Source organism: Nicotiana sylvestris, chromosome 9, assembly GCF_000393655.2.
Source record: "Nicotiana sylvestris chromosome 9, ASM39365v2, whole genome shotgun sequence".
NCBI lineage: Eukaryota > Viridiplantae > Streptophyta > Magnoliopsida > Solanales > Solanaceae > Nicotiana > Nicotiana sylvestris.
Window position 1 is genome coordinate 156,275,571 of NC_091065.1, and position 24,658 is coordinate 156,300,228.

The following is a 24,658-nucleotide window of genomic DNA, read 5'->3' on the forward strand; positions in this document are numbered from 1 at the left end:
TAAGTCCGACTTTCTAGTTGCAACCTTAATGGCTCCAGCGTGTGCCTTTACAAAGGAATCTGCAAACATAGAAAATTAATCAATAGAGTTAGGTGGTAAATTATGATACCATATCATAGCACCATTTTTCTCTGAATTTCTTCAGTAACACAGATTCAATTTCTTCATCTTCCAAGTTATTTCCCTTAATGGGGCACGTATAAGAGGTGACATGTTCGTTTGAATCTGTCGCCCCATTATACTTCGGAATCTCGGGCATACGGAACTTCTTTGGGATTGGCTTCAGAGCCGCACTTGGGGGGAATTTTGGACAAACTTTTTGGAATCAAGTCATTTCAATACTAGTGGTGCCCCCGGGATTTGGTCGACCCTGGAGTTGTAGGTTTCCACCTTCTTATCATTTTTCTCGATCTTTTTTTCCGGCTGTCTCGATCCGCTTCGTCAGTTCTTCGAGCATTTTTACGATAGCGGAATTAGTCTCTGACTCTCCTTCATTTGATCTCTTTGGCACCGGTTCGGCTCTATGAACAACTTCTAGCGATGGTTCGACCCCGATCCTGCTTGGTGCACGATTCTGATTTTGGAGTTGTGCTATTGCGGCTTGTTGAGTCTGCAACATCTTGAATATCATTAAAGGCTAATTCTGCCGTCTTCACCGCTTTGCGCATTCTGATCGGTTGTTCGAGCATCTATGCGGACGCTATTTTCAGGGTCGGTGCACAAACTCCCATTAATGGAAATATGGGAGCTGACATCGACTAGGTCTACGGCCGTCGGTCCATTGGGGTTGATTGAGGGTACTTTGTTTCCCGGGGCAGCTATGTTTTCGTTCTCGCCATGAAGACCAAGGCTGTTGTTTGTGTGAGTGGGGTGTTATTCGAGAGTTTTACATGTTGATTCTTGAAATCAAAGACACTTATGAGAACAAACGTAAAGTAGTGTGTGTGTTATGAGAATTAATACCACACAATCACTATTATCCTTAGCCCCATGGTGGGCACCAAACTGTTTACCTTTAAAATCGGATAATAATTAAACTTATAAGTGGTTTTAAAGATATGTAATTTGACCTAGCACCAATTGATAAATATGGTGATTAATAGTAAAGATAAAACAACAAAATAAACCAAACTTGTATTGAAATGTAATTCAGCCCTCCAGCTAGGTTGCCCTCGAACTGAGTGAGTGAGAGTAGAGTTATGAAACCAAATTATGAACAAGAGAATATAGGAGAAAAGAGTATTGTATGGCTTTGATATGCGTGAATGTAAGGTGATTACAAAATAATTAGAGCCCTCTTTATATAGTAGAGGAATCCTATCAATGGTACCTTTCTAATTACATAAGTAAATCCCATGATTAGCTAAACAATCGCCCTTGATTTGATTTATTCCGAGATTTTTGCCTTGATCTTTGACAAGTCACGGATATCTCGCATTTTCGTTATTATGCTATCTTCGGTCTTGCTTGATGTTTGTCCCGTTCGACCTCGATCGTTACTGGTTTCGACCTTGCTAGGTATCTCGAATCGCGAACCCGATACATTATCCTCGTATCTCGATCTGCCAAGCTATGGGACTGATCCTCGATCCATCCTCCTAGTCTTGGTTAATTAATGAAATCGGCTGAGCCCAATTTTGACTGTATACAATGATTTAGATGACCAACCACTGTTGGGCGTGGAGTGAAAGTAGATTGGTATCTTCCATTCTTAATTATAGGTTTTGGATTCGTATAGTCAAAGGCGGATTGGATCGAGAGTTTATCGATATCGAATTCATCTAAACTCAGTACTTTCGGCATGAAGATAAATTTATGTGTAAAAATCCATTAAAATTTCAAAAAATAATAGATATGAACTTATAATTTTAGAAATATAATGAGTACAAGGCTAAGAACTTTAAAAATTAAACTCGTATAGCTTAAATTCTGGATCTGCCTTTGCGGATGTGATAGTCAACTTATAGCCTATAGGTACGAAACTTTCCGCCCCCTCCACTTTAGTGAACATATCTTGGGTAAATCTGGATTAGCCGAGCCACTTGACTACTTAGTGAACTTTACTATTAAGAAAAACCCTGCAAGAACAAAAAACATTTAGGGGATCGAACAATATAAAAATTATTATATACTGTCAAAGTTTTGAATTTAAACTAAAAACCAAGCACTTGGACTGCAAGCAGAACGTACCTGATCGCTCTTCGGGTTGACGAAGCTAAGCTCCTAATCTTGACAGTAAATCTTAGGGTAATTGAGGAAAAGGTCGGAGAAAGACACCATCCCCTTTTAATTAAAGAATTAATGAGCTTAAAAGTTTATCCTTCCTCACCGTAAAGATGGAGATTTTATGTTTGTAATGCCAGTACAAAACCAGGCAATCGTACTAGTACATTATTATTTGAAGAGTTAATACCTTAAAATTCCCCTAAACTATCATGTTTTTGTCCGTTTCCTACTTAAACTATTCAGTGTCCCCAAAACCCCATTGAACTATATTGCCCTTCATATTAAAACCTCTCATTGCATTCTTAGAGGTACGTGTAGTACAATCCTAATTATTTAAAAAACGTGTCATGTAGCACTACACATGGCTATTCAACACAGCCTAAAACCCGCCTAAACTTTCACCATTTTGTTAGTTACCTACTTAAACTATCTGATGTCCCCAAAACCCCCATGAACTATATTCCCCTATATATTAAAAGCCCATGTTGCGTTTGTCTAACTATATTAACTTATAGTTTTTAAAGAGTTTTTTATATAGTTTACTCATGATGTATTACTCTGGGATGATTGATTAATTTTATGAGTTTTGGCCAAAATAATATTTAATGCCCTGTGTTAATTTTAGATTTAGTTGTGATTGTGCTTTATGCTAAACTCCAATTGAATAAGTCATTTATATTCACTTTGTAGGACATAAAAATATAAATAAAGGCATATAGTGTTTCTTAAAAATCATCTTATATTACATAAAAAAGATTACGCAAAATAAAATTTCGAAAATAAAAAATTAATTGGCCAACAAATAAAATTACATTTTCTAATTCCACATTACATAAAGAAGGTTCAAAATATTCAACTTTATTCTCTACAAGGTGTTGAGTTTAATAAGAATATTTAAATTGGTATTCTTTCAATAATATGTGTAAGAAATGAACGAAGACTAAAACAAGAAAGAGAATAAATTATTTCAGAGGAAACAAGAGAGGGAGAAATTTTTTCAGAGGAAACCCATATGGCGAACTGAAGAAAAGAGGTTAAAAATGAAGAAGAAGGTGAAACATAAAGAAGAATGTAAAAAAATGGTAAATTGTTAAAAATGAGGAAAAAGGTGGATATAATTGAAATATGGAGAATATTTATTAAAAAAGATAAATGTGAAAGAGGGTTAGGCTAATTAGCCATTATTTTCTGTTATATGAGCCATTTATATGGCTTTTTTCAGCTGACACGCGCTCCCAAGCGAATGTTTTCATACGTTATGCCAGGTCAGCGACAAGGGAGTTTTAATACGAAGGACAATATAGTTCAAGGGGCTTCTGGGGACACCGAATAGTTTAAGTAGGAAACTGACAAAAATATTATAATTTAAGGGGGTTTTAGGGTATTAACTCATTATTTGAGAGATGGAAAGTACAAACAAAGGTAAATTTGGAGTTTGGATCCCACAATTTAATCAAAATTTAGTGATAGTGGTAGTTAAGTTTAGTTTATGATTAATAGCCTGCTTGGCCAAGCTTTTTTTTGTCCAAAAGTGTTTTTTTTTTTTGCCAAAAGTACTTTTGGCAAAAAATTGAGGTATTTGGCCAAGCTTTTGAAAGTAAAAAAAATGCTTTTGAGGGGAAGCAGAAGCAGTTTTGGAGAAGCAAAAAAAAGTAGCTTCTCTCCAAAAGCGCTTTTTTGAGAAGCACTTTTGAGAAAAATACACTTAGAAATAATTTTTTAAAGCTTGGCCAAACACTAATTGCTGCTCAGAAGTGCTTTTTCAAACTAATTAGTCAAACACAAACGGTTTCTCACCAAAAGTACTTTTGAAAAAAACACTTTTGAAAAAAACACTTTTTAAAAAAAACACTTCTCAAAATAAGCTGATTTTTGGAGCTTGACCAAACGGGCTATAAAACTTAAAAGAACTCTTAAACAATAGTAGTACCTTGATTTCTTTTTTAATTAATGACAACGATACTTCTAGGTAGGACTAGGCTGGTTTAAAATTTACAAATAGGTCTCCCCTAGATAGTTAGTAATGTACTTTTACATTTTTCTATTTTAGACCTGTCTTTGCGTGGGGACAGAGACTTGTAGGTTCAGTTTACAAAATCTGCAAGTTGAAGCTATGGCTTAGATTTCTATTCTTGACCTAATTAAGACTTTAAATACTCACCAAGTCTTTTCTACTAGGGCTAATAGTGCAAGTAAGAAATTGCATGGGGAAGATCTGAACTGGGGCTTGAAAATGACTGAATTTTTTTTTTGAGATTCTTGCTTGGACAAACTTATTAAAAATGTAACGAACGGGAGTCCATTTTACTAAAGTGAAACTCTATATTTAGAAGCAGATATAGCATGTTTGTAGTGGATTAAACGAAATTGGATAATTCAGACTAAAGAATACTATATGTTTTATGTAAAAATTATTAAAGCTTTAATAAATATTACATTTAAATCCATTATCTTTAAATTATGATGTGTTCGGTATTAGAAGTTGAATCCTTCAAGTTCAAATTTTGAATTTGCTTCTATATATTGAACTAGTCAAAATCTGTTTTGAAATAAGTCAAAGTTCTATTTTGCACCAAAACCACCGAAAAGAACGGGTTGGATTTATCTGAACTTCATTCAACCACCATAATGAGGCCATATTACTCGTAAAAATTTCACCCAGTATCTAGGGATGGCAATGGGGCAGTCCGAGTTTTGTTTGATGCGGAGCGAGACGGGTTTATTTTTATGCGGGTGTGGGACGATGCGGGGCAAATTAAACTAATTTTTAAAATTTTTAAAGCGGGGCGGATTGCAGGTTCAACGCGGAGCAGTATTTAGTATCGCTGAATTGATATTGGTTGCCGAACACGTACTGTGGCAATATTTAGTATTTGAGTTCTGTTGTTTAATTTTTCCCTTTGTGAATAATTGCTCTCCCTTATTTGTTTGTTCTACTTTTCATTGTTTTTTGCAAAAGCAGAACATACATATCCTTTTTAAAATTACCTTGTACAAAATACATATCCTTTTTAAAAATACATATTCGATGTTATACATATCCTTTGTAAATTTTTTCTTTGCTATAATAATATATTATGCATATAGAATTATACGTACATAAAAATTATAGAATAACTAAATGTATAGTTCGATTTTACTGCCGGCACTTTCTCAATTTCTCATGTTTTTCCTGACATGGACAACTAATTTATTTTTGAAAACCGGCATAATACTTTCTCAGTTTTATGGTTATGTGATTCTATTAAACTCTTCATTTTATAAAATAATAAAATATCAAACTAGTTTGTTGTAAAAAAATAAATTAAGTGGGGTATGGCGGGGCGGGGCGGGTTGAAATTTTTGTGGGTTTTGCCAAACTCGCCCCACCCCATTGTCATCCCTACCCGTATCCAATTCTTTCCCCTGCTATTTAAGTTGTATTTTATTTTTCAAAGTTATTTACCTGGTACCGGTAGTAATTAGAGTTGTCAAAATGGGCTTGACCTGTGAGACCAGCCCAACACAGCCCGCTATTTCGGTAGGATTGGGCTAAAAAATTTTAAGCCCATTTAAAACTGAGGCTTATAAGTCCGGCCCAAGTCAGCCCGTTGGCCCTTGAGGCTTGATCAAGGCTGGGCCTGGACCGGCACATGGGCAAAAAATTAATTAAATTAAAATTATTAACTATAATCTCCATTCCTCAAACGTTGACATGCATGTAATATGACAAAATTAATTTTTCTTTTACTTAATTAATAATGAACTTGAAAAGTTTTTGGTGGCTAATAATAATTCTTTTTTCAAAAGAAAGTATTACTTTAAGTGGCCAATGATCAGTTTGGATTACTTTAATATATTATTAATATTTAAAATGCTCATCAACATAGAAAAGATCAATTTTAAATCCACAAAAAAAAATTGACCACTAGCAAATTTCAGGAATTTTAAAATTTTATGGACTATAATGATAAAATCATCAAAATAATGTTAATCCTAAATTAAAAAACCTCAGCATATAAACTTATTGAAGCAATTCCTGAAAATGAAGAAAATGGAAGAAAAGTGTTAAGAAAATATTCATGTAACTTTAAAAAAGAAGAGCTAGAGATATAGAGAATTTGCATTTCAATTACGAGATTCCTCGTTAAATATCAAGCTTTTTGTACGCACTAAGCAAACAAAAGTTATTTACATGATTAATCGATTATATCACAAAAACATAATTAAGGATTTAAAGAAAAAAAAATTCTAAAAAAAAAATTGAAGGGCCGACCCGCTCTAGCCCGCAACCCTTTTAGGGCTGGGTTGAACTAGCCATTTTAAGACACATTCAAATGGCGGGCCAACTCGTCCTAGCCCATCAAATTTAAAAGCCCACAAGACTTGGGCTGGGCTGGCCCATTTGACACCTCTAACAGTAATACATTTCAGAAAAAGCCTCCTCCTTTATGTGAAACTCAAATGCCAAAAGAAAGGAGGAGGAGGAGTACAAATGTTCCAACACAGATGATTGTAGATGGTATTATTGTTTACCCCTAAAATGGTACAGTTGAATTCATGGCGTAGTCTATAGACAAGTCAATCGATTTGAATCAAAAATAGTAAATATTATAAGAACAAAAATAAATTTTATGAGATTAAATTAAAGAAAATACAAGTGTGGCTATGAAGTTAGCATCTTCGGTAGCTGTAAGAACGATATTCAAGAATAGAGACTGAGAATAGTGTAATAAAATGAGAGCAGAATGTAGCTTTTTTGTATACATAATGTTTCATTTCTACAATAGATGTTACTTCCCCTATATATACCTCTATTTAGGAAGACAAGATCTCCAAATCAAGCTCCTCTTGAATGAGAATAAAACTGTCACTATTGGCTGCATAATGGTTAGATATAGCTACTCTCTATAACAACTGCTTATTGAATGCTACCCGATGTCAATACTTTGAACCTTTGTCGTCAGCTAATCTGTCTTCGGAACTCATCTAGCATTGGTCACATGCTTACAACCAGTATTGATTATTTGTTGACTCACATCCTACATGTCTTCAGCTCCAGGTGTCATCCCTTCATTCGTCCAATTGTTGCTAACCAATTTTACCGTATACAGATAGTTCCCCTACTTTTTGGTGACAATACTATTGTCACTGGGAAGTAGAGAAAACCTCATATCTCCTTTTTGTTCTCCTTAAATTGTTTCCCTCCTGGCGTTGGGAATTTCAACACTTGATGCAGAGTCGAGGGTACTGCCCTCATATTATGGATCCATAGCCTTCCGAACAGAGCATTGTACCTCATATCTCCTTCGATTACATAGAACTTGACTTCTTAAACGGTCCCTGTGACATTCACTGGTAATGTTATCTCCCCTTTAGTGGTTTAAAATGCATGTTGAATCCGTTTAGAACTCGGACTACAGGCACGATTAGATCTTGTAGACCGAGCTGTTCTACGACCCTCGATATGATGATGTTGGCCGAGCTACCTGGATCAATTAACACACGCTTAACTTAAAATTTATTTATGAGTATAGATATTACCACTGAATCTTTATGGGGCTACACGATCCCTTCGGCATCCTTGTCGTTGAAAGACAAGGTCCCCTTCGGCACATAATCCCGATTCTATTTCTCCCTAGTGATGGATACTTTGGTGCGCTTTAGCATCGGCCCCTGGGGAACGTCGACCCCACCGATGATCATGTTAATGACGTGCTGAGGTTCTTCCTGCTTGATTTATTTATTAGAATCTCTATTCCTGAAATGATTCTTGGCTCGATCGCTCAGGAACTCTCAGAGATGTTTGTTGTTGAATAGTCGGGCTACTTCCACTCTTAATTGTCAGCAGTCCTCTGTTCTATGGTCGTGAGTGCCATGATATTTTCACATTAGATTAGGATCCTTTTGGGCTGGATCAGACTATAGAGGTCGAGGACATTTGGTGTCTTTGATGCGTCCAATGGCGGATATGATGGCGGTAGCATCGATGTTAAAGTTATACTCTGATAGCCTTGGCGCTTCCTTAAGCCTGATGGGCCTGTCGAAACTATTTTTGCTCATGAGTCCCCAATTGTTTTGACCTCGATCACTCCTCCTTTCACTTCTCACAGGGTTTCGCCTAGACCCACTACCTCTTCGGTCTCCATTGTACGGCTGATACTGATCCCTGTTCTATCTTGGTTCATGATCAACGTCTCTCTTGACTTTGTCGACGAATCTGACGGGATAAAAGGACCCGGAAGGGGCCCCAAGTTGATCATCATCGACCCTGATTTTTGATTGATACTGGTTATGCACGTTGGCCCAAGTGACAGCTGGATATTCTACCAGATTTTGTTTCAACTGTTGTTAAGCCAACTAGCTTCGAACATTGAGTCCTTGGGTGATGGCTTGACTGGACCAATTGTCCGCGACCAAAGCCAAGTCCATCCGTTCCATTTGAAATCGGGACATGAATTTCCTGATCATCTCTTTATCCCTTTGTTTTAGTTTGAAAAGGTCTGACTTCAGGATCTTGACCTTGATAGCCCAGGCGTGTGCTTTGACGAAGGAATCTGCAAGCATAGCAAATGAGTCAATAGAATTAGGAGGTAGGTTGTGATACCATATTATAGCTCTATTGGACAGAGTTTCCCCGAACTTTTTTAGCAGGACAGACTCGATCTCATCATCCTCCAAGTAGTTCCTTTTGATAGCGCATGTGTAAGAGGTCATATGCTCATTTGGGTCGGTCGTTCCATTGTACTCAAGAATTCCGGGCATGCGAAACTTCTTAGGGATCGGCTTTGGAGATGCGTTCGGAGGAAAAGGTTTTTTAGCAAACTTCTTGGAATCCAGGCTCTTTAATATTGGTGGCACTCTTGAGATTTGGTCGACCCTGGAATTGTAGGTTTCCACCTTTTGTTATTGGCTTCAATTTTATTCTCTCTCGATTCTATCCGTTTTGTAAGTTCTTTGAGCATCTTTATGATCTCGGGGATGGTCCCCAATTCATTTTCATTTAGCCTCTCCATGATCAGTTTATTTTTGCAGGTGACTTCCCGGGATGGATCGGGCTCAATTACGTTTGGCGCGCGGCTTTGATTCTGCAACTGGGCTATTGCTTCCTATTGAGCCTGTAACATTTCGAAGATCACCCGCAAATTGGTCCTGTCACTTTCACCGATGTGCGTATTCTGGGCGATCAATCGGACTTCCCTGCAGATGCTGTTCTCTGGATCGGTAAGCAAATTTGCATTGGTGGCCACATGCGAGCTAACGTCAATCGGGTCCGCGGTTGGATCTCTGCCGAGATTGACGGGGAACACCTTGTTACTGGGTGCTACATTGTTGTTCTCACCATGGTGGTCGGACTAGACATCTACGTTTAGAGGGGCAGACTGGGAGTTCGACATTTCAAACTTAACCTGGAATCAAAGATACTCCAAAGAACAAGTGTAAAATAGGGTATGTTATGGGAATTTGTACCAAATTTCTGCTATTATCCTTAGCTCCACGGTAGGCACCAAACTGTTTACCCTCAAATTCGGATAACAATTAAATTTGTAAGTAATTTTAAGGATATACAGATTGATTCGATACAAAGCAATAAATTAAGTCAATATTAAATAAAAAGAAAAATAAATTCAAACCACACGAGTAGGATAGTTCCAGCCTTAATGAAATATTTACTCTCGATTCGGGCTTAATATGGACAACACTGATGAACAAGAGAAAGAGATAATAACAGAGAAAATAATAATGTATTCTTTGGAATGCGTGTTACAATGTGTGCTATGAATTATTAGATCCCTTTTATATAGTAGGGAGTCCCACTCTAGGTACAACTCTGTAAAAGGTAAAATAATTTTCTGATTAACTGATTGTCGGTTCCCCATCGATACGTGCCGAGATCCCCGCCGTGATCTCCTGCCAGTCAAGGATATCACGGCTTTCTGTTGGCGCGCTTGATTGCCCGACAATGTTCGTAGTCGTTCAAGGCTAGGACCGATCCCGAACCATGACCCCGATATTCTCAAGGGTGGGCATCATGCCCTTGGACTCCGACTCGATGAAACCTTTGTCTCGATTTTGGCCCCTTGTTATCATGTCTCGAGCTCGGCTTCTCATACCAGGGACCGGGGTGTAACATGAGCCCGGTTTCACCCGTATACACAACTAAAAGAGTACTTATTCTCCTCGCCATACTGCTAATCTCCCAAATAAATGTAAATAAAATTGTATGCATAGTGTTGTATCTTTTGGTCTAAGAAAAATTCGGCCGCCCAAGTCATCGAATCGAAAGATAAATGTATCAGTTTCTGGTCGACAAGGTCCGAGTGTGTCTGTCATGACGAAAGTCATTTTTCATAAAAGATGTACTTTATAGCATTTGGTTGAGTGAAATTTTCAGAAATAGATGTAAACTAAAAATTAATTATGATATTAGTGATGGACAGTATGTAGACATATAAATTTTATTGGAATTAAATCCGTAAAATAATTGGTACTATATTTTAAATTCAAGATATATTAGTTCAAATAAATTTATTGGGCTAATATAATTTGATTAATTATATAAGTCCAATATATATAGACTAAATAATTAAGTCTCAATCCATTGGGCTAGTCCACTTAATTGGGCTACAAATGATAAGCCCATTTCATTAGGCCCAAGATTTCATTTTCCTAGAGGCCCAGTTTGGTGCCACATGTCAAATGACGTGGCACGCCAAGTCAAACGAAAGAGACAATAGGATTGTGCCATGTGTCAAAATGGCAAGGAATTCCAAGCCAAATTAAAAGGCCAATGAAAACGTTCCACGTGTGCAAGTAACATGTTCTGGCCAATCAAATGCGTCCTTGTCACAATTCAATTTGATTGGTCGTAAAGAGTTTGTTCTTATCACAACTCTTCCCTCCCACAACTATAAAAAGGGGTCTTCACAACTCAGAAAAGGCACCAAAAGTTATAACAAGAAGCAAGAGAGAGCTCCTGGATCAAACACTGTAAATTCCTCCGCAAGTTTCAAGTTTCAAGCAATCAAGCTCAAACTCAAGAACGAAGAACAAATCAAGTTCAAGCTCAAGAATGAAGAACAGATTAAGGTCAAGTTCAAGCAATCAAGCTAAAGCTCGAGAACAAGATCATCGTTCGTGGCGACAACTACATATTCAAGATCAAGCTCAAAAGCCCTTGAATTTATTTACTATTGGAAAAAAGAATCAGAGGAACCATAGAGATTGTAACACTCAAATATTTGAAATAAAATACTACGATTGTTGCAATATTTTTCGGTCTTGATTTTATTTTCTCGAAGCAATTTATTGTCTACAAATTCTGGCATGCCCAGTGGGACAATCTCTACCTCTCATCTCAACTTTTCAATCACCTAAGTTCAAGAACATCGAAATGGCTTCAAAGAAAACCAACTCCAGCTCAACTTTCACCGAGGCTGCTAATTCAAGGTTCTATGCTGATGCGGAAAACATACTCGAAGTTACCTTTGGAAGCTTTGGACCAGTTACGAGGAGCAAAGCAAGCTCTTTAGGACTACAAGCACCCTAAGTGTCGTCCGCATCTACCCCTATTTTCGGATCTTCATCCTCAAAAGGAGCAAGATCTTCCACAAACGCACTCGAAGGAGGAAGAGATGTTGCTAAAATGATCAAGAAAACTCTTGCTCTGCTTGACCTCTCCAGATCCAAGCACTCTGCTGTGAAGGAAGATGATGATGCTTCAAGTTATGGATACTCCCCACTTACACCACAAAGCATGAGCCAATCAAGGATCAATCTGTGTGACAATCCATGCTACTCTCCATCTCCACAACAATCATTCAAGCCATGGTGACAAACACTTCATCTGTGGATGAGCAGTTGGCAAACTTAATGGAAGCAATCGCTGGCTTGACCAAATTCATGCAAAATTAAGATGCTAGAATTGACAAGCTAATAGACAGGGTGGGAATCTTGATGGAAGAAGAATCCACCTATGCACCTGGAAAACTCCAAGAAGTTCAAGAGATTGATCCTCCCCTACGACAAGTTGCATCCACTAAGGAAATCCCAATCTCTACGGAAGGGATGATTCCAATCAATCAACTAAAGGAGTTCATTGAAGGGGCTATAAAAAACCAATATGAAGTTGCTTCCAAGTCCTCATTTACCTACGCAACTTCAAGCATTGATATGTTGAACATGCCTATTGGCTATCAACCTCCAAAATTTCAACAGTTTTATGGAAAAGGCAATCCAAAGCAATATGTGGTGTACTTCGTTGAGACATACAACAATGCTGGGACTTATGGATATTACCTCGTCAAGTAGTTTGTCCGCTCATTAAAAGAAAATACTTTTGATTGGTACACGGACCTCGAGGTTGGATCTGTTGATAGTTGGGATAAACTAGAGCAAGAATTCCTCAATCGCTTTAATAGCACGAGATGTACTATGAGTATGATAGAACTTACAAATACTCGTCAACGAAAGGGTGAACCAATTCTCGACTTTATCAATCATTGGAGGAATGCAAGCCTCAACTGCAAAGATAGGCTTAGTGAAGCTTCGAGCATAGAGATGTACATCCAAGGCATGCATTGGGGACTACGCTACATCTTGCAAGGTATCAAGTCTAGCATATTTGAAGAACTTGCGACTCGTGCCCATGACATAGAGTTGAGCATGGACTCCGCTAGAAATAAAAGGTTGCCTATCTGTGAGCCTCGCAAAGGCAACGACAAGCAAGAAGTCAGGAAATAGAGCAAGTTTGTACCCAAATCTGGAAAAAAGAAGCTATAAATGTCAATACATCACCTGTGAATTTCACAACGAAGGTGAGCAAGAAGCAGAGTACGAAATCAATTCTTTTCAAGATAAGCCAAGTGGAAAGTTGACTCTAAAACAAATGCAAGAGAAGGAGTACCCATTTTTGGATTCTGATGTGCCAGCCAATTTTGAAGAACTCCTCAAGTTAAATCTTATTGAGCTTCCGGAGATGAAGCGACCAAATAAAGTTGGGAAAACAAATGACCCAAATTACTGCAAATATCACCGACTTGTAAGCCACCCTCTAGAGAAGTGCTTTGTCTTCAAGGACAAAGTTATGGACTTGGCCCGTGAAAAGAAGATCGTGCTTGAAGATGGGAAGGCATGTGCGAACCAAGTCTCTATCACCTTTGGCTCATTCAGCCTCTTGTTGCTATGCTGACGAAGGGAAAGAAAAGAGTGATGACCTACCGTTGGCACCAACTTCGGAAAAGCTCATCGAGTCCACTCCTCAAGAAGTTAATCTTGTGAGGAAAAAGTCACATTCATAAATGACGATCTTCTGCTAGGTGACGCTGTTCATAACCGCCCATTGTACCTAGTTGGCTATATGCATGATGAAAGGGTAAATCGAATTTTGGTTGATGGAGGATCCTCATTGAACATTTTGCCAATTCGCACTGTGAAAGAACTTAGTATTCCCATGAACAAACTCTCAGAAAGTCGTGTGATGATCCAAGGATTCAACTAAGGGGGGCAAAGAGCCATAGGCGCGATCAGGCTGGAAATCATCATTGAAGATATACAATCAAGTGCATGGATGCATATGATCGATGCAAAGACTTCATACAACGTCTTGCTTGGAAGACATTGGATACATGAGAATAAAGTGGTTCCATCTACCTACCATCAATGTTTGAAATACTATGAAGGTGAAGTCGAGAAGAAGATAATTGCTGATAACGAGCCATTCACCGAGGCTGAGTCACACTTCGCCGATGCAAAGTTCTACTTGAAGAACCGCATTGTTTTCTAGTAAAGAACTTAGGTAGGTGGGTTTTGGTTCTTCATCAGTGCTAAGGTTAACTTCTTTTAAGGCGTCAATCGTTGCCTTCATCCCTTATTCAAGTTCCGGCGAAGCATCTTTTGCATCTTCATCTTCTTGAGGGTCCCCATCATTGAAGGATATGTGATAACATGGTGAAACATCCTCCAATTCTGCATTATCCTCCATTGAAGATGGAACACTATTCTCGCCTTGTATAGTAACACGATATGAGAAACCCACACTTTCTTCATCTTCGTCACGTTCCTTAGTGTAGACAATAGCATATGGATTTACCTTCAACACTTCTTTACATGAAACCACAAGTTTTGTTTGTCGCCTTAATGTAGAAGGAACCAAACTTTGGAAATCCTTAGAGATCTTCTGGATTTTGGGCGAAGCGGGTGTTCTTCTACTTTGAAAATTTCTCTGAAACTTGTTCCCCTTCTTTAATGAACCCAATCTCTCAAATACGAAAGTCCTCACAGTTGATTTTCCAAGTCGATCAAAGACAGAAGACTTGTTAGAAGTGGCAGATTCATCTTCTACAGTGATATAATTGCTGCTCGCTCTTCTTATGGAGATGTACGCTGGTGATGGTCTCTTGTATCCCAAACCTTCACGTGGTTGTCTCTTTGCAGCTTCTGATGGTAGCTTCCCTTACTTTGAAGGCTCATTAGGATTGTATCCAAATTTTGCAAATAGCCTGTAAGCGTTAGGATCAAAACCTTCATCTATTCGCTTTGTAGGGAGTGCCATATTCTGCAAACGATTTTGGGCCACAAACCTTGCAAGCGACATTGAGGACGACTTTACTACCTAATTCGTTTGACCGGAAGAGTTAACCCCTTTAGCATGTTAGTTTGGAGATTAGATGATTCACCTTCATCCTTCTTCTTTTTAGGGACGTATTGGATCGGAGGAGTTATTTTCTTGCCGTGAGACATAATGTTCCCTTTATGAGACTTATTTGGGTTGGGGTGTACCTTCTTAGCAACAACTTTGGTTTTGTCAGCAACCACCTTAGCTCTCTTAGCCGTGTACTCATCATCTTTGTCATTCGTGACATTATCAGCTTTTAGCTCCGTACTCAGAGTTTGTTGGCTTCCACCAAGTACATCTTCAGTCCATTCCAAATATCCTGGAATATGATGATACTCGCCCTCGATTGTTATTGTGTTTACCCAACGTACTTCGCCTTTAATTATGCAACGCCCTAAGTTTGGAAGGGTGCTAGGAATGTTTGTATGGCGATGGATTGGCGCTTGGAGAGAACACATCTGGGACAATGGATTAGAAGTAGACTTGTGCTCCAAGGTCCAGTTTTCTACATGAAGGGAGTTCCTTAAAGAAGGCCATGAGACTGCATACCGGCCAGCTTGTGGGGTGTGAACCAAAAGCTTGGTTTGTGCTATGCCGTCATCAGTCTCGATTACGAGATATCTAAGTTTGGAGAAAGTTGAATGGATAAAATGGCCTCCAATATTTGGGCTACATTGAGATTATTCTCTCTGATGGTCGGGCCACATTGAGAGTAATCTCTCCAATATTCAGGTCATTTTGAGAATAATCTCTCCAGTAGTCGGGCCACATTGATAGTAATCTCTCCGATAGTCGAGTCACATTGAGTGTAATCTCTCTGTTAGTCGTATCATTTTGAGAGTAATCTCTCCGGTAGTCGGGCCATATTGAGAGTAATATCTCCGGTAATCGGGCCACATTGAGAGTAATCTCTTCGATAGTCAGGTCATTTTGAGAGTAATCTCTCCGATAGTCGTGCCACATTGAGAGTAATCTCTCTGGTAGTCGGGCTACATTGAGAGTCATCTCTTCAGTAGTCGAGCCACATTGAGAGTAATCTCTCCGATAGTCGGGTCATTTTGAGAGTAATCTCTCCGATAGCCGAGCCACATTGAGAGTAATCTCTCCGATAGTCGAGTCACATTGAGTGTAATCTCTCTGTTAGTCGTATCATTTTGAGAGTAATCTCTCCGATAGTCGTGCCACATTGAGAGTAATCTGTCCTATATTCGAGCAAGAATGAGTACTCTTCTCCTCACACCCCAAGACTATCTTCTTCATACATGGATCATCTTGTTAAACAAAAACACACCCTTCTCGTTTGACCTAAAAAACAAAAGACAAAAAAAAATGCAAGAAAAAAAAAAGAAGAAAAACCTTACCTGTCAGATATGAATTCGAGTAGGTTCGCAAATTGCAAATTGATGTTAAATGAATACAAAGACATGAGTTTATATAGATCTTGTAAGGCGGCTATTCATAGACATATTTCAATGTGGGACAAGCAGCTAATTAATCTCCTAGTTGAAGTGGGTAATGGACGACTGCTGCTCACGAAAAGATCGATACGTATAAGCTGGCGTGGACTCCTCTTTTGCATAGGGTAAGGAAGGCTGCATGTTCATCACTTTGGTGACAAACAGTGAAAAGGGACTACTCGGCCGTTTGTGAGCCCGTAATATATGTTTGGACAATGAAATATTTGCTCAGTTTTAAGAACTGTTGATTTAGAAATTTAAGTTTCCAAATAGTAAACCCTGTGCAAAGAACATTTTCTATTCTTTATAATTTACATATTGACACACATCTACCTAAATCTAATAGATGCATAATATTATCTTTATTTCAAATTTTGAATTTAGTGGTAACTTTTTAAGCTAAAGAAATTTGCCGGCGGCGAAAATCAGAGGCAGGCCATTAATTTTCCGATCTGTTAAAGGCAGAGTATAATCTGTTTTGTTCTTCTTCACTCAAAATAATATATACGCATTATCGTTCATTTACTTTCTTAATCCTCTGATTTTAACTTCTCTATCTCTTTCTCATTACTTTCTTCTCTCTTTTGCAAAGATCTCTGAATTTTAATTTTTGGTCATCCATTTTTACTTTTGGGGTTCGAAGTTGACATTGTTCTTCTTCTTAAGAGATCTGATTTTGATCGGCTTTCTTCCTTCAAATTTGTTGATTTTTATTCTATTTCACACTGATCCTTTCTGGGTTTTTCTGTTTCTGAGGTAAAGATTTGCTTTTTTCTATTTTTATATGATTTTCTTGACTTTTCCTCCAGTAGGCTGCTTTCGACCACAAAAATCCAAACTTTGGTTTCTGCTTTTTTTTTCTGTCGCAATTTATGAAGAACTTAGGGAAGACCTTATTTTTACTAAGTTTATAGTGGCCTTTTTATTCATTATTGACTGTTTTTAAATCAACTTAAAGTTTTATTTCATCATTTTTTTGTGCTCCTTTGCTACGGGTGGGGCCTCACCAGTGGTAGCGGTGACAACCCATACTTTCTTTGTTTGGCTTCGTGGTATTTTGTGTGTATTTCAGGTTAGGACTTGCGGCTATTAGCGGCGAACGGGACGTGTGTGTGCAAACATTAAAGAACAACCTGGGCGAGTGCTAGCAAGGGGAAGCAGGAGTGGGACAAGAACGTGCGAAGTGGCCGCAACATCGTCGTATATAGCAGGACAATTCCGAGGTTCTACTCGCGGGAGTTGGTACCTCCCGTTTTCCTATTTCCACTTGTTGTGTTAGTTATATTGCTGCTATCTTAGTTCGTATTAGTTTATTCACTGTATTAGTGTGCATGTAGTTGCATCTTGTCTTTCTCTAGTTCGGTATGCTGCCTTGTGTGTGTTAGTGGTTCCCCTTAGTCTGTTGTAGATATAGTGGTTGTGGTCTGGGATGGTCGAGTGAGGTCATGTCCTCGGGGGGAACGGGGGGCGGGGTGGGAGGTAGGGCAGGGGATAGGGCGTGGGTCGGGAGGCAAGGTAGGTAAAGGTAATAGGGGTGTCTATACGTTGAGAATTGCATCATGGAATGTAGGTATATTGACGGGTAAGTCTATTGAGTTGGCGAAGATCCTCCAGAAGATGAGGGTCAATATAGCGTGTGTCTAGGAGACAAGGTGGGTAGGGTCGAGGGCGAAGGACGCGGACGGGTATAAACTTTGGTACTCAGGAGTCTAGAGAGGTAAGAATGGAGTGGGTATCTTAGTGGATAGGGAACTTAGAGAGTCTGTGGTTGAGGTTAGACGAGTGAATAATAGATTGATGATTATTAAGTTGGTGGTTGGAGAGTGCACCCTGAACGTCGTTAGCGCCTATGCGCCGCATGCGGGCCTAGATGAGGAGGTTAAACAATGCTTCTAGGAGGGGTTAGATGAGATTATGCGCCAGGTTCCGTCTGCTGAGAAGCTATTCATAGGAGGGGATTTCAATGGTCATATTGAGTCGACTGCAGGTGGTTATGGCGAAGTGCATGAAGGCTTCGGTTTTGGGGAGAGGAACGGAGGAGGTACCTCGTTGTTGGACTTTGCTAAGGCTTTTGGTTTGGTGATTGCAAACTCTAGCTTTCCGAAAAAGGAGGAGCATTTAGTTACTTTTCAAAATGCGGTGGCGAAGACTCAAATTGACTATCTCCTCCTCAGGAGGGAGGATAGAGGACTGTGCAAGGATTTCAAGGTGATCTTGAGTGAGATACTCGCAACGCAGCATAAGCTTTTGGTGATGGACGTTGGTATTATGTTAAGGAGGAGGAAAAGGTCTGCTTGAGGAAGACCGAAAATCAGGTTAGGAACCTTAACTAAGGATAAAGCCCAAGAATTGGAGCGGCAATTGTCGGCTATGGGAGCTTGGAGGAGCAGTGGTAACGCGAGTACTATGTGGTCAGCGACATCAAACTGTATAAGGGAGGCCGCAAGAGAGGTGTTAGGGGGATCGACGGGCACCTCTAGGAGGCACAAAGGAGACTGGTGGTGGAATGAAGTGGTCCAAGGTAAAGTGGAAGCGAAGAAGGCGGCGTACCTGAAGTTAGTGGGGAGCATAGGTAAGGAGAAGAGGCGAGTGTGCATGGAGAGGTATAAGGTAGCTAGGAAGGAAGCTAAGCTGGCGGTGACAGAGGCTAAGACTGCGGCTTATTGTCGTATGAATGAGGAACTGGGAAGGAAAAAGGCGTGGAGAAGAAGTTATTCCGGTTGGCCAAGTTAAGAGAGAGGAAGGCTCGAGATTTGGACCAAGTAAGATGCATCAAAGACGAAGATGGTAGAGTATTGATGGAAGATGCCCAGATCAAGAGGAAATGGCAAACTTACTTTCATAAACTTCTGAATGAGGAAGGGGATCAGGATATTGTGCTAGGCGAATTAGAGCATTCCAAGAGTCACCGTGACTCTGGGTGCTGCAAGTGCATCAAGGTTGATGAGGTCGTAGGAGTTATGCATAAGATGAGTAGGGGCAGAGCGACCGGGCCAAACGAGATTCCGGTGGAATTTTAGAAGTGTGTGGGGAGAGCAGGTCTGGAGTGGTTGACTGGGTTGTTTAATGTTATTTTTAAGGTGAAGAGGATTCCAAATAAGTGGAGGTAGAGTACGGTACTTCTAGTGTATAAGAACAAAGGTGATATCCAGAGTTGTAACAATTATAGGGGTATCAAATTACTGAGTCATACCATAAAAGTGTGGGAGAGGGTGGTTGAAGCGAGGGTACGGATGACAGTGTCTGTATCCGACAACCAGTTTGGGTTCATGTCGGGTCGTTCAACTACAGAAGCTGTACACCTTGTTAGGAGGTTGGTAGAACTGTATAGGGATAAGAAGAAAAAGGATTTGCACATGGTGTTTATTGACCTTGAGAAAGCGTATGACAAGGTTCCTAGAGAAGTTCTCTAGAGATGCTTGGAGGCAAAATGTGTGTCGGTTCCATACATTATGGCGATTAAGGATATGTATGATGGGGCTAAGACTCGGGTTAGGACAGTAGGAGGCGACTTTGAGCATTTTTCAGTTGTGATGGGGTTACACCAAGGTTCTGCGCTTAGTCCATCCTTATCCGCCCTAGTGATAGACGTGTTAACAAGCCATATTCAAAGGAAGGTGCCATGGTGTATGCTATTCGTCAATGACATAGTTCTTATTGATGAGTTGCGAGCCGGTGTTATCGATAGGCTGGAGGTTTGGAGACAAGCTCTTGAGTCTAAGGGTTTCAAGTTAAGCAAGACGAAGAAGGAATACCTGGAGTGTAAGTTCAGCGTTGAGCCGGGGAAAGTGGGCGTGAATGTGAGGCTTGAATCACAGGTCATCCCTAGTATAGGCAGCTTCAAGTACCTTGGGTCGGTTACTCGGGGGGGAGGGGGGGGAGGGGAGAGGGGAGATCGACGAGGATGTCACACACTGTATTAGGGTAGGATGGATGAAGTGGAGGTTAGCATCTGAAGTCTTATGTGACAAGAGAGTTCCACCGATACTTAAAGGTAAGTTTTATAAAGCGGTGGTTAGACCGGTCATGATGTATAGAGTTGAGTGTTGGTCTGTTAAGAACTCACATATCCAGCAGATGAAAGTAGCAGAAATGAGGATGTTAAGGTGGATGTGTGGGCATACTAGGATTTATAAGATTAGGAATGATGCTATTCGGAAGAAGGTGCGCGTAGCTCCCATTGATGCCAAGATGCAGGAAGCGAGGCTAAGATAGTTCGGGCATGTTAAGAGGAGAAACCTAGATGCTCCGGTAAGGTTGTGTGAGCGGCTGGTTGTGGAGGGCACGATAAGAGGTAAAGGGCGGCCTAAGAAATATTGGGGAGATGTGATCAGGTAGGATATGACGAAGCTTCAGATTTTCGAGGACATGACACTTGATAGGAAGATGTGGAGGTCGAGTATTAGGGTTGTAAGTTAGGAGTCATTTGAGTCATGCATTGCTTCGCACATTTGTAAGACTAGTGTAGTAGTTTTTTTTGTCTAAAATAGTTAATGACAATATTGTGTCTTACTATCTCGCTTTTCAATGCAGGATCTTTTTATTAGCTTTCGCTTTAGCTTTGCATCTTTCTTCTACATTTCATATTGTTCCTATTTTTCTTACGATTTATGTGGATTACTAATATTGTCTCCTTTTGTTTTTTTGTTTTCTTGAACCGAAGATCTTCTGGAAACAGTCTCTCTACTCTTTTGGGATAAAGGTAACGTCTGTGTACACACTACCCTCCCCAAACCTCATTAGAGAGATTTTACTGAGTTGTTTTAAGAAAAAAAATGACTTGGACAAAGACATATTCAAATGGAAAGTCAAGAACTTATGACATTTTAGTCATCCACGTATGTCACGAGACTTTGGAATTGGTTTCCATACTATCTGATCAAGAATGTAGCCCCTAGTGCTTCATTAATCATATGTAAAATGTTTTGACGTCACAAACATATCAATCTTTACAAATTTTTAGGGGTTGTTTGGTAGGATACATTAGATAAAATAATGTTTGCATTAGTTTTATGTATTAATAATACCTTGTTTGGTAGATATTTTGAACCTATGCATTAATTATGCAAGCATTAGTTATACATCCTATTTGGTATTATCCTATGCATAACTAATGCATAGAAAACCATGGTATTAGCAATGCAATGAGTTTTAATGCATATATTAGCTTAGTTAAAGACAAAATTGTCCTTCAAAATTTATGTTTGATTAAAATATGCTAGTTATTATATTATGCAAGTTTAAAATAATTCAAATAGTGAGAAATAAAATTATATATCTAGTAAATAAATAAATACTTAGAATATTTCCTTTTTTATAAATAAATATTTAGTTTTATTTTACAATATAGGTAGACAAATCAAATAGTTTTTTTAAACTTTTTCATATAAAAATATTTCTCAACATATGTTTCTTTTAAAAAGTTTGAGTGATGGACTAGTTTTGAGGGTATTTTTTTTAAACAAGCAATTCTTTTAGAAATTCTGCAATGCTTTAATACATCAAACCAAACAATAGATAAGAAATATGTCAGCATAACTAATACCAGCATAACTAATGCAAGCATAACTAATACCAGCATTACTAATACACCATATTCAGCATTATTGTTATGCACCATACCAAACGACCCCTTAAAGTTTGAAGTTTGGTGGCTTCGAGCAATTGGTTTGATAAGCAAATTACAACGGGCTCGTGCTCGAGTATAAATACTCCAAGCCTAGTCTTCAAAAGTTTACAAATTCGACAAGTCTTGAAGTAGGGAGCATTTATAGACATATAAATTTTATTGGAATTAAATCCGTACAATAATTGGGACTATATTTTAAATTCAACATATATTAGTTCAAATAAATTTATTGGGCTAATATAATTGGATTAATTATACAAGTCCAATATATATGGATTAAATAATTAAGTCTGAATCCATTGGGCTAGCCCACTTAATTGGGCTACAAATGATAAGCTCATTTCATTAGGCCCAACATTTCATTTTCCTAGAGGCCCATTTTGGTACCACGTGTCAAATAACGTGGCACGCCAAGTCAAACGAAAGAGCCAATAGGATCGTTCCATGTGTCAAAATGACAAGGCCTACCAAAACAAATTAAAACGCCAATGAAAATGCGCCACGTGTGCAAGTGACATGTTCTAGCCAATCAAATGTGTCCTTGTCACACTTCAATTTGATTGGTCGGAAAGAGTTTGTTCTTATCACAACTCTTCCCTCCCACAACTATAAGTAGGGGTCTTCATAACTCAGAAAAGGCATCAGAAGTCATAACAAGAAGCAAGAGAGAGCTCATGTATCAAACAGTGCAAATACCTCTATAAGTTTCAAGCTTCAAGCAATCAAGCTCAAACTCAAAAACGAAGAACAAATCAAGTTCAAGCTCAAGAACGAAGAACAAATTAAGGTCAAGTTCATGCATGCAAGCTAAATCTCAAGAACAAGATCACCGTTCATGGCGACAACTACATATTCAAGATCAAACTCAAAGGCCCTTGAATTTATTTACTATTGGAAAGAAGAATCAGAGGAACCATAAAGATTGTAACACTCAAATATTTGAAATAAAATACTACGATTGTTACAATATTTTCCGGTCTTGATTTTATTTTCTCGACGCAAATTTATTGTCTACACAGTAGTTTCATTTTTTACTACTACTAAAGATTAAATCAGTATTTTAAAAGTGTAAGTGGGTCGTGTTTCGAGACGCGTACTAAGGCAAGGTAATGAAAAGTAGAGGTGCAATTCTGTATGGGCATTTGCATCTATACCCGCTTTTTGTATCATGTTTTAACTTGTACCCTCTTTGCACAAAAAATTGCAAGAGTACCCGTTTTTTTCACATAACTTCAGCATACAGGGCTGAAGTAGCAAAGGCAATCACACAAAACTTCAGCATTCTAGTAGCCGGGCCTAAAGTTCAGCTCTAGAGCTGAAGTTTTTGTTTTGTAACTGGCGAACTTTAGCTCTAGAGCTGAAGTTTTTTTTTGTAACTGGCGAACTTTAGCTCTAGAGTTGAAGTTTTTGTTTGTAACTGGCGAAGTTTTTATTTTTGTAACTGGCGAATTTCAGCTCTAGAGCTGAAGTTTTTGTTTGTAATTGGCGAACTTCAACTCTAGAGCTGAAGTTTTTGTTTTTGTAACTAGAGCTGAAGTTTTTGTTTTGTAACTGTCGAACTTCAGCTCTAGAGCTGAAGCTATTTGGAAGCTAGCTTTAGAATAGGATTTGCTCAAATAAGTTGGGGATCCACCCATCAAACAACTTGCTAGTTTGTTAAAATCTTTAGGGTAAAATCTCAGCACGTGAAAAGTTTTATCTTTCAAGTCATTAATGAAGGAAGAGATCTATTCCACGTGAAAAGTTGGCTAGAGTTCTTGATACATGTATCTAATCGCTACTGACCTTTTCCCATTCATCTTGCTCTACTTGAAGGCTTCAGATGGAGGAAGGTTTGGAAACCAGTGAACAGCTTCCTGAGGATGCGGGAAGTGATCTATGTATTAGTTTGTTAAAATCTTAACAATGGTATCTTGATAGTTTTCACTCACAAAAGGAACTATGGAAAATAATTTCTTTTTAATCATATAAAGGTATAAAAGAAAGTTTTAACTTTTATGCACCAACAGTTTAAAAAAAAAATTTACCTAAAAAATAATCTGCACCAACAGCAGCAGAAGAAAGAAGAAGAAAACGAAGGAGGAGAAGAAAGGGGGCTGAAGTTATTTAAAAAGTGGGTACAAGTTAAAAGTTTTTAAAAAAATTGGTATAGATTAAATGGGGCAACCAAATAGGGCACCCCGTGTAATTTTTACGATTGTGTAAGGCACAGGCTCCGACCAGTTAGGTGTACGCCCAAGCACGCCTTGGGCTTCACCGGAGAGACGCATGCCCGAAAGTTCGTAAACAAATTAATTCAAATTTCGCAAGGAGTAGAAGGATCATAGTAGAAGTAAGATTCATTCCTCGCTACAAACATGTATACACGTATAAGGAAAGAAAGAGAAAGACCTGATGTTAATCCAAAACAAAAAAAAATATATAGTTTATGTTCTTTACTTACCAAAAATGGATAGTTCTCACGGATCTCACTCTTTTCCTCTTTTCTTTTCTTCCGTTTGGACTGGGCTTACAGCAAAATAAAAAGACTCATTCAAAGCCCTAAAGGCTAAAATATCGGAAGAATTTCAAAAATAGCCAAATTTATAAATGGTCATTCAAAAATAGTCATAATTTCAAAAGTAATCAAAATTTAGTCACTTTTCATATAAAGATAAATCATAATGAAAATACTATTCAAAATCCGAAACATACTCCAGCATAATATACGGGAGTTCCAGCATAAGTATAATAGAGTTCCAGTATAATATA

General features: G+C 38.6%; 2 protein-coding genes across 2 annotated transcripts; both read left to right on the plus strand.

Annotated features, from left to right (window-relative positions):
* Positions 1-18,192: 18,192 nt before the first annotated feature.
* Positions 18,193-18,576, plus strand: LOC104223499 (uncharacterized). The gene has a single exon (XM_009774953.1). The coding sequence runs from the start codon at positions 18,193-18,195 to the stop codon at positions 18,574-18,576; it is 384 nt and encodes a 127-aa protein (XP_009773255.1).
* Positions 18,577-18,648: 72 nt separating this feature from the next.
* Positions 18,649-19,011, plus strand: LOC138878465 (uncharacterized). The gene has a single exon (XM_070158147.1). It carries the CDS (start codon positions 18,649-18,651, stop codon positions 19,009-19,011), a length of 363 nt encoding a protein of 120 aa, XP_070014248.1.
* Positions 19,012-24,658: the final 5,647 nt, after the last annotated feature.

Bases quoted from the DNA above. Each gene is read 5' to 3' on its own strand.
- LOC104223499 (XM_009774953.1), top strand. From the start codon at position 18,193: ATGCGCCAGGTTCCGTCTGCTGAGAAGCTATTCATAGGAGGGGATTTC.
- LOC138878465 (XM_070158147.1), top strand. From the start codon at position 18,649: ATGGGAGCTTGGAGGAGCAGTGGTAACGCGAGTACTATGTGGTCAGCG.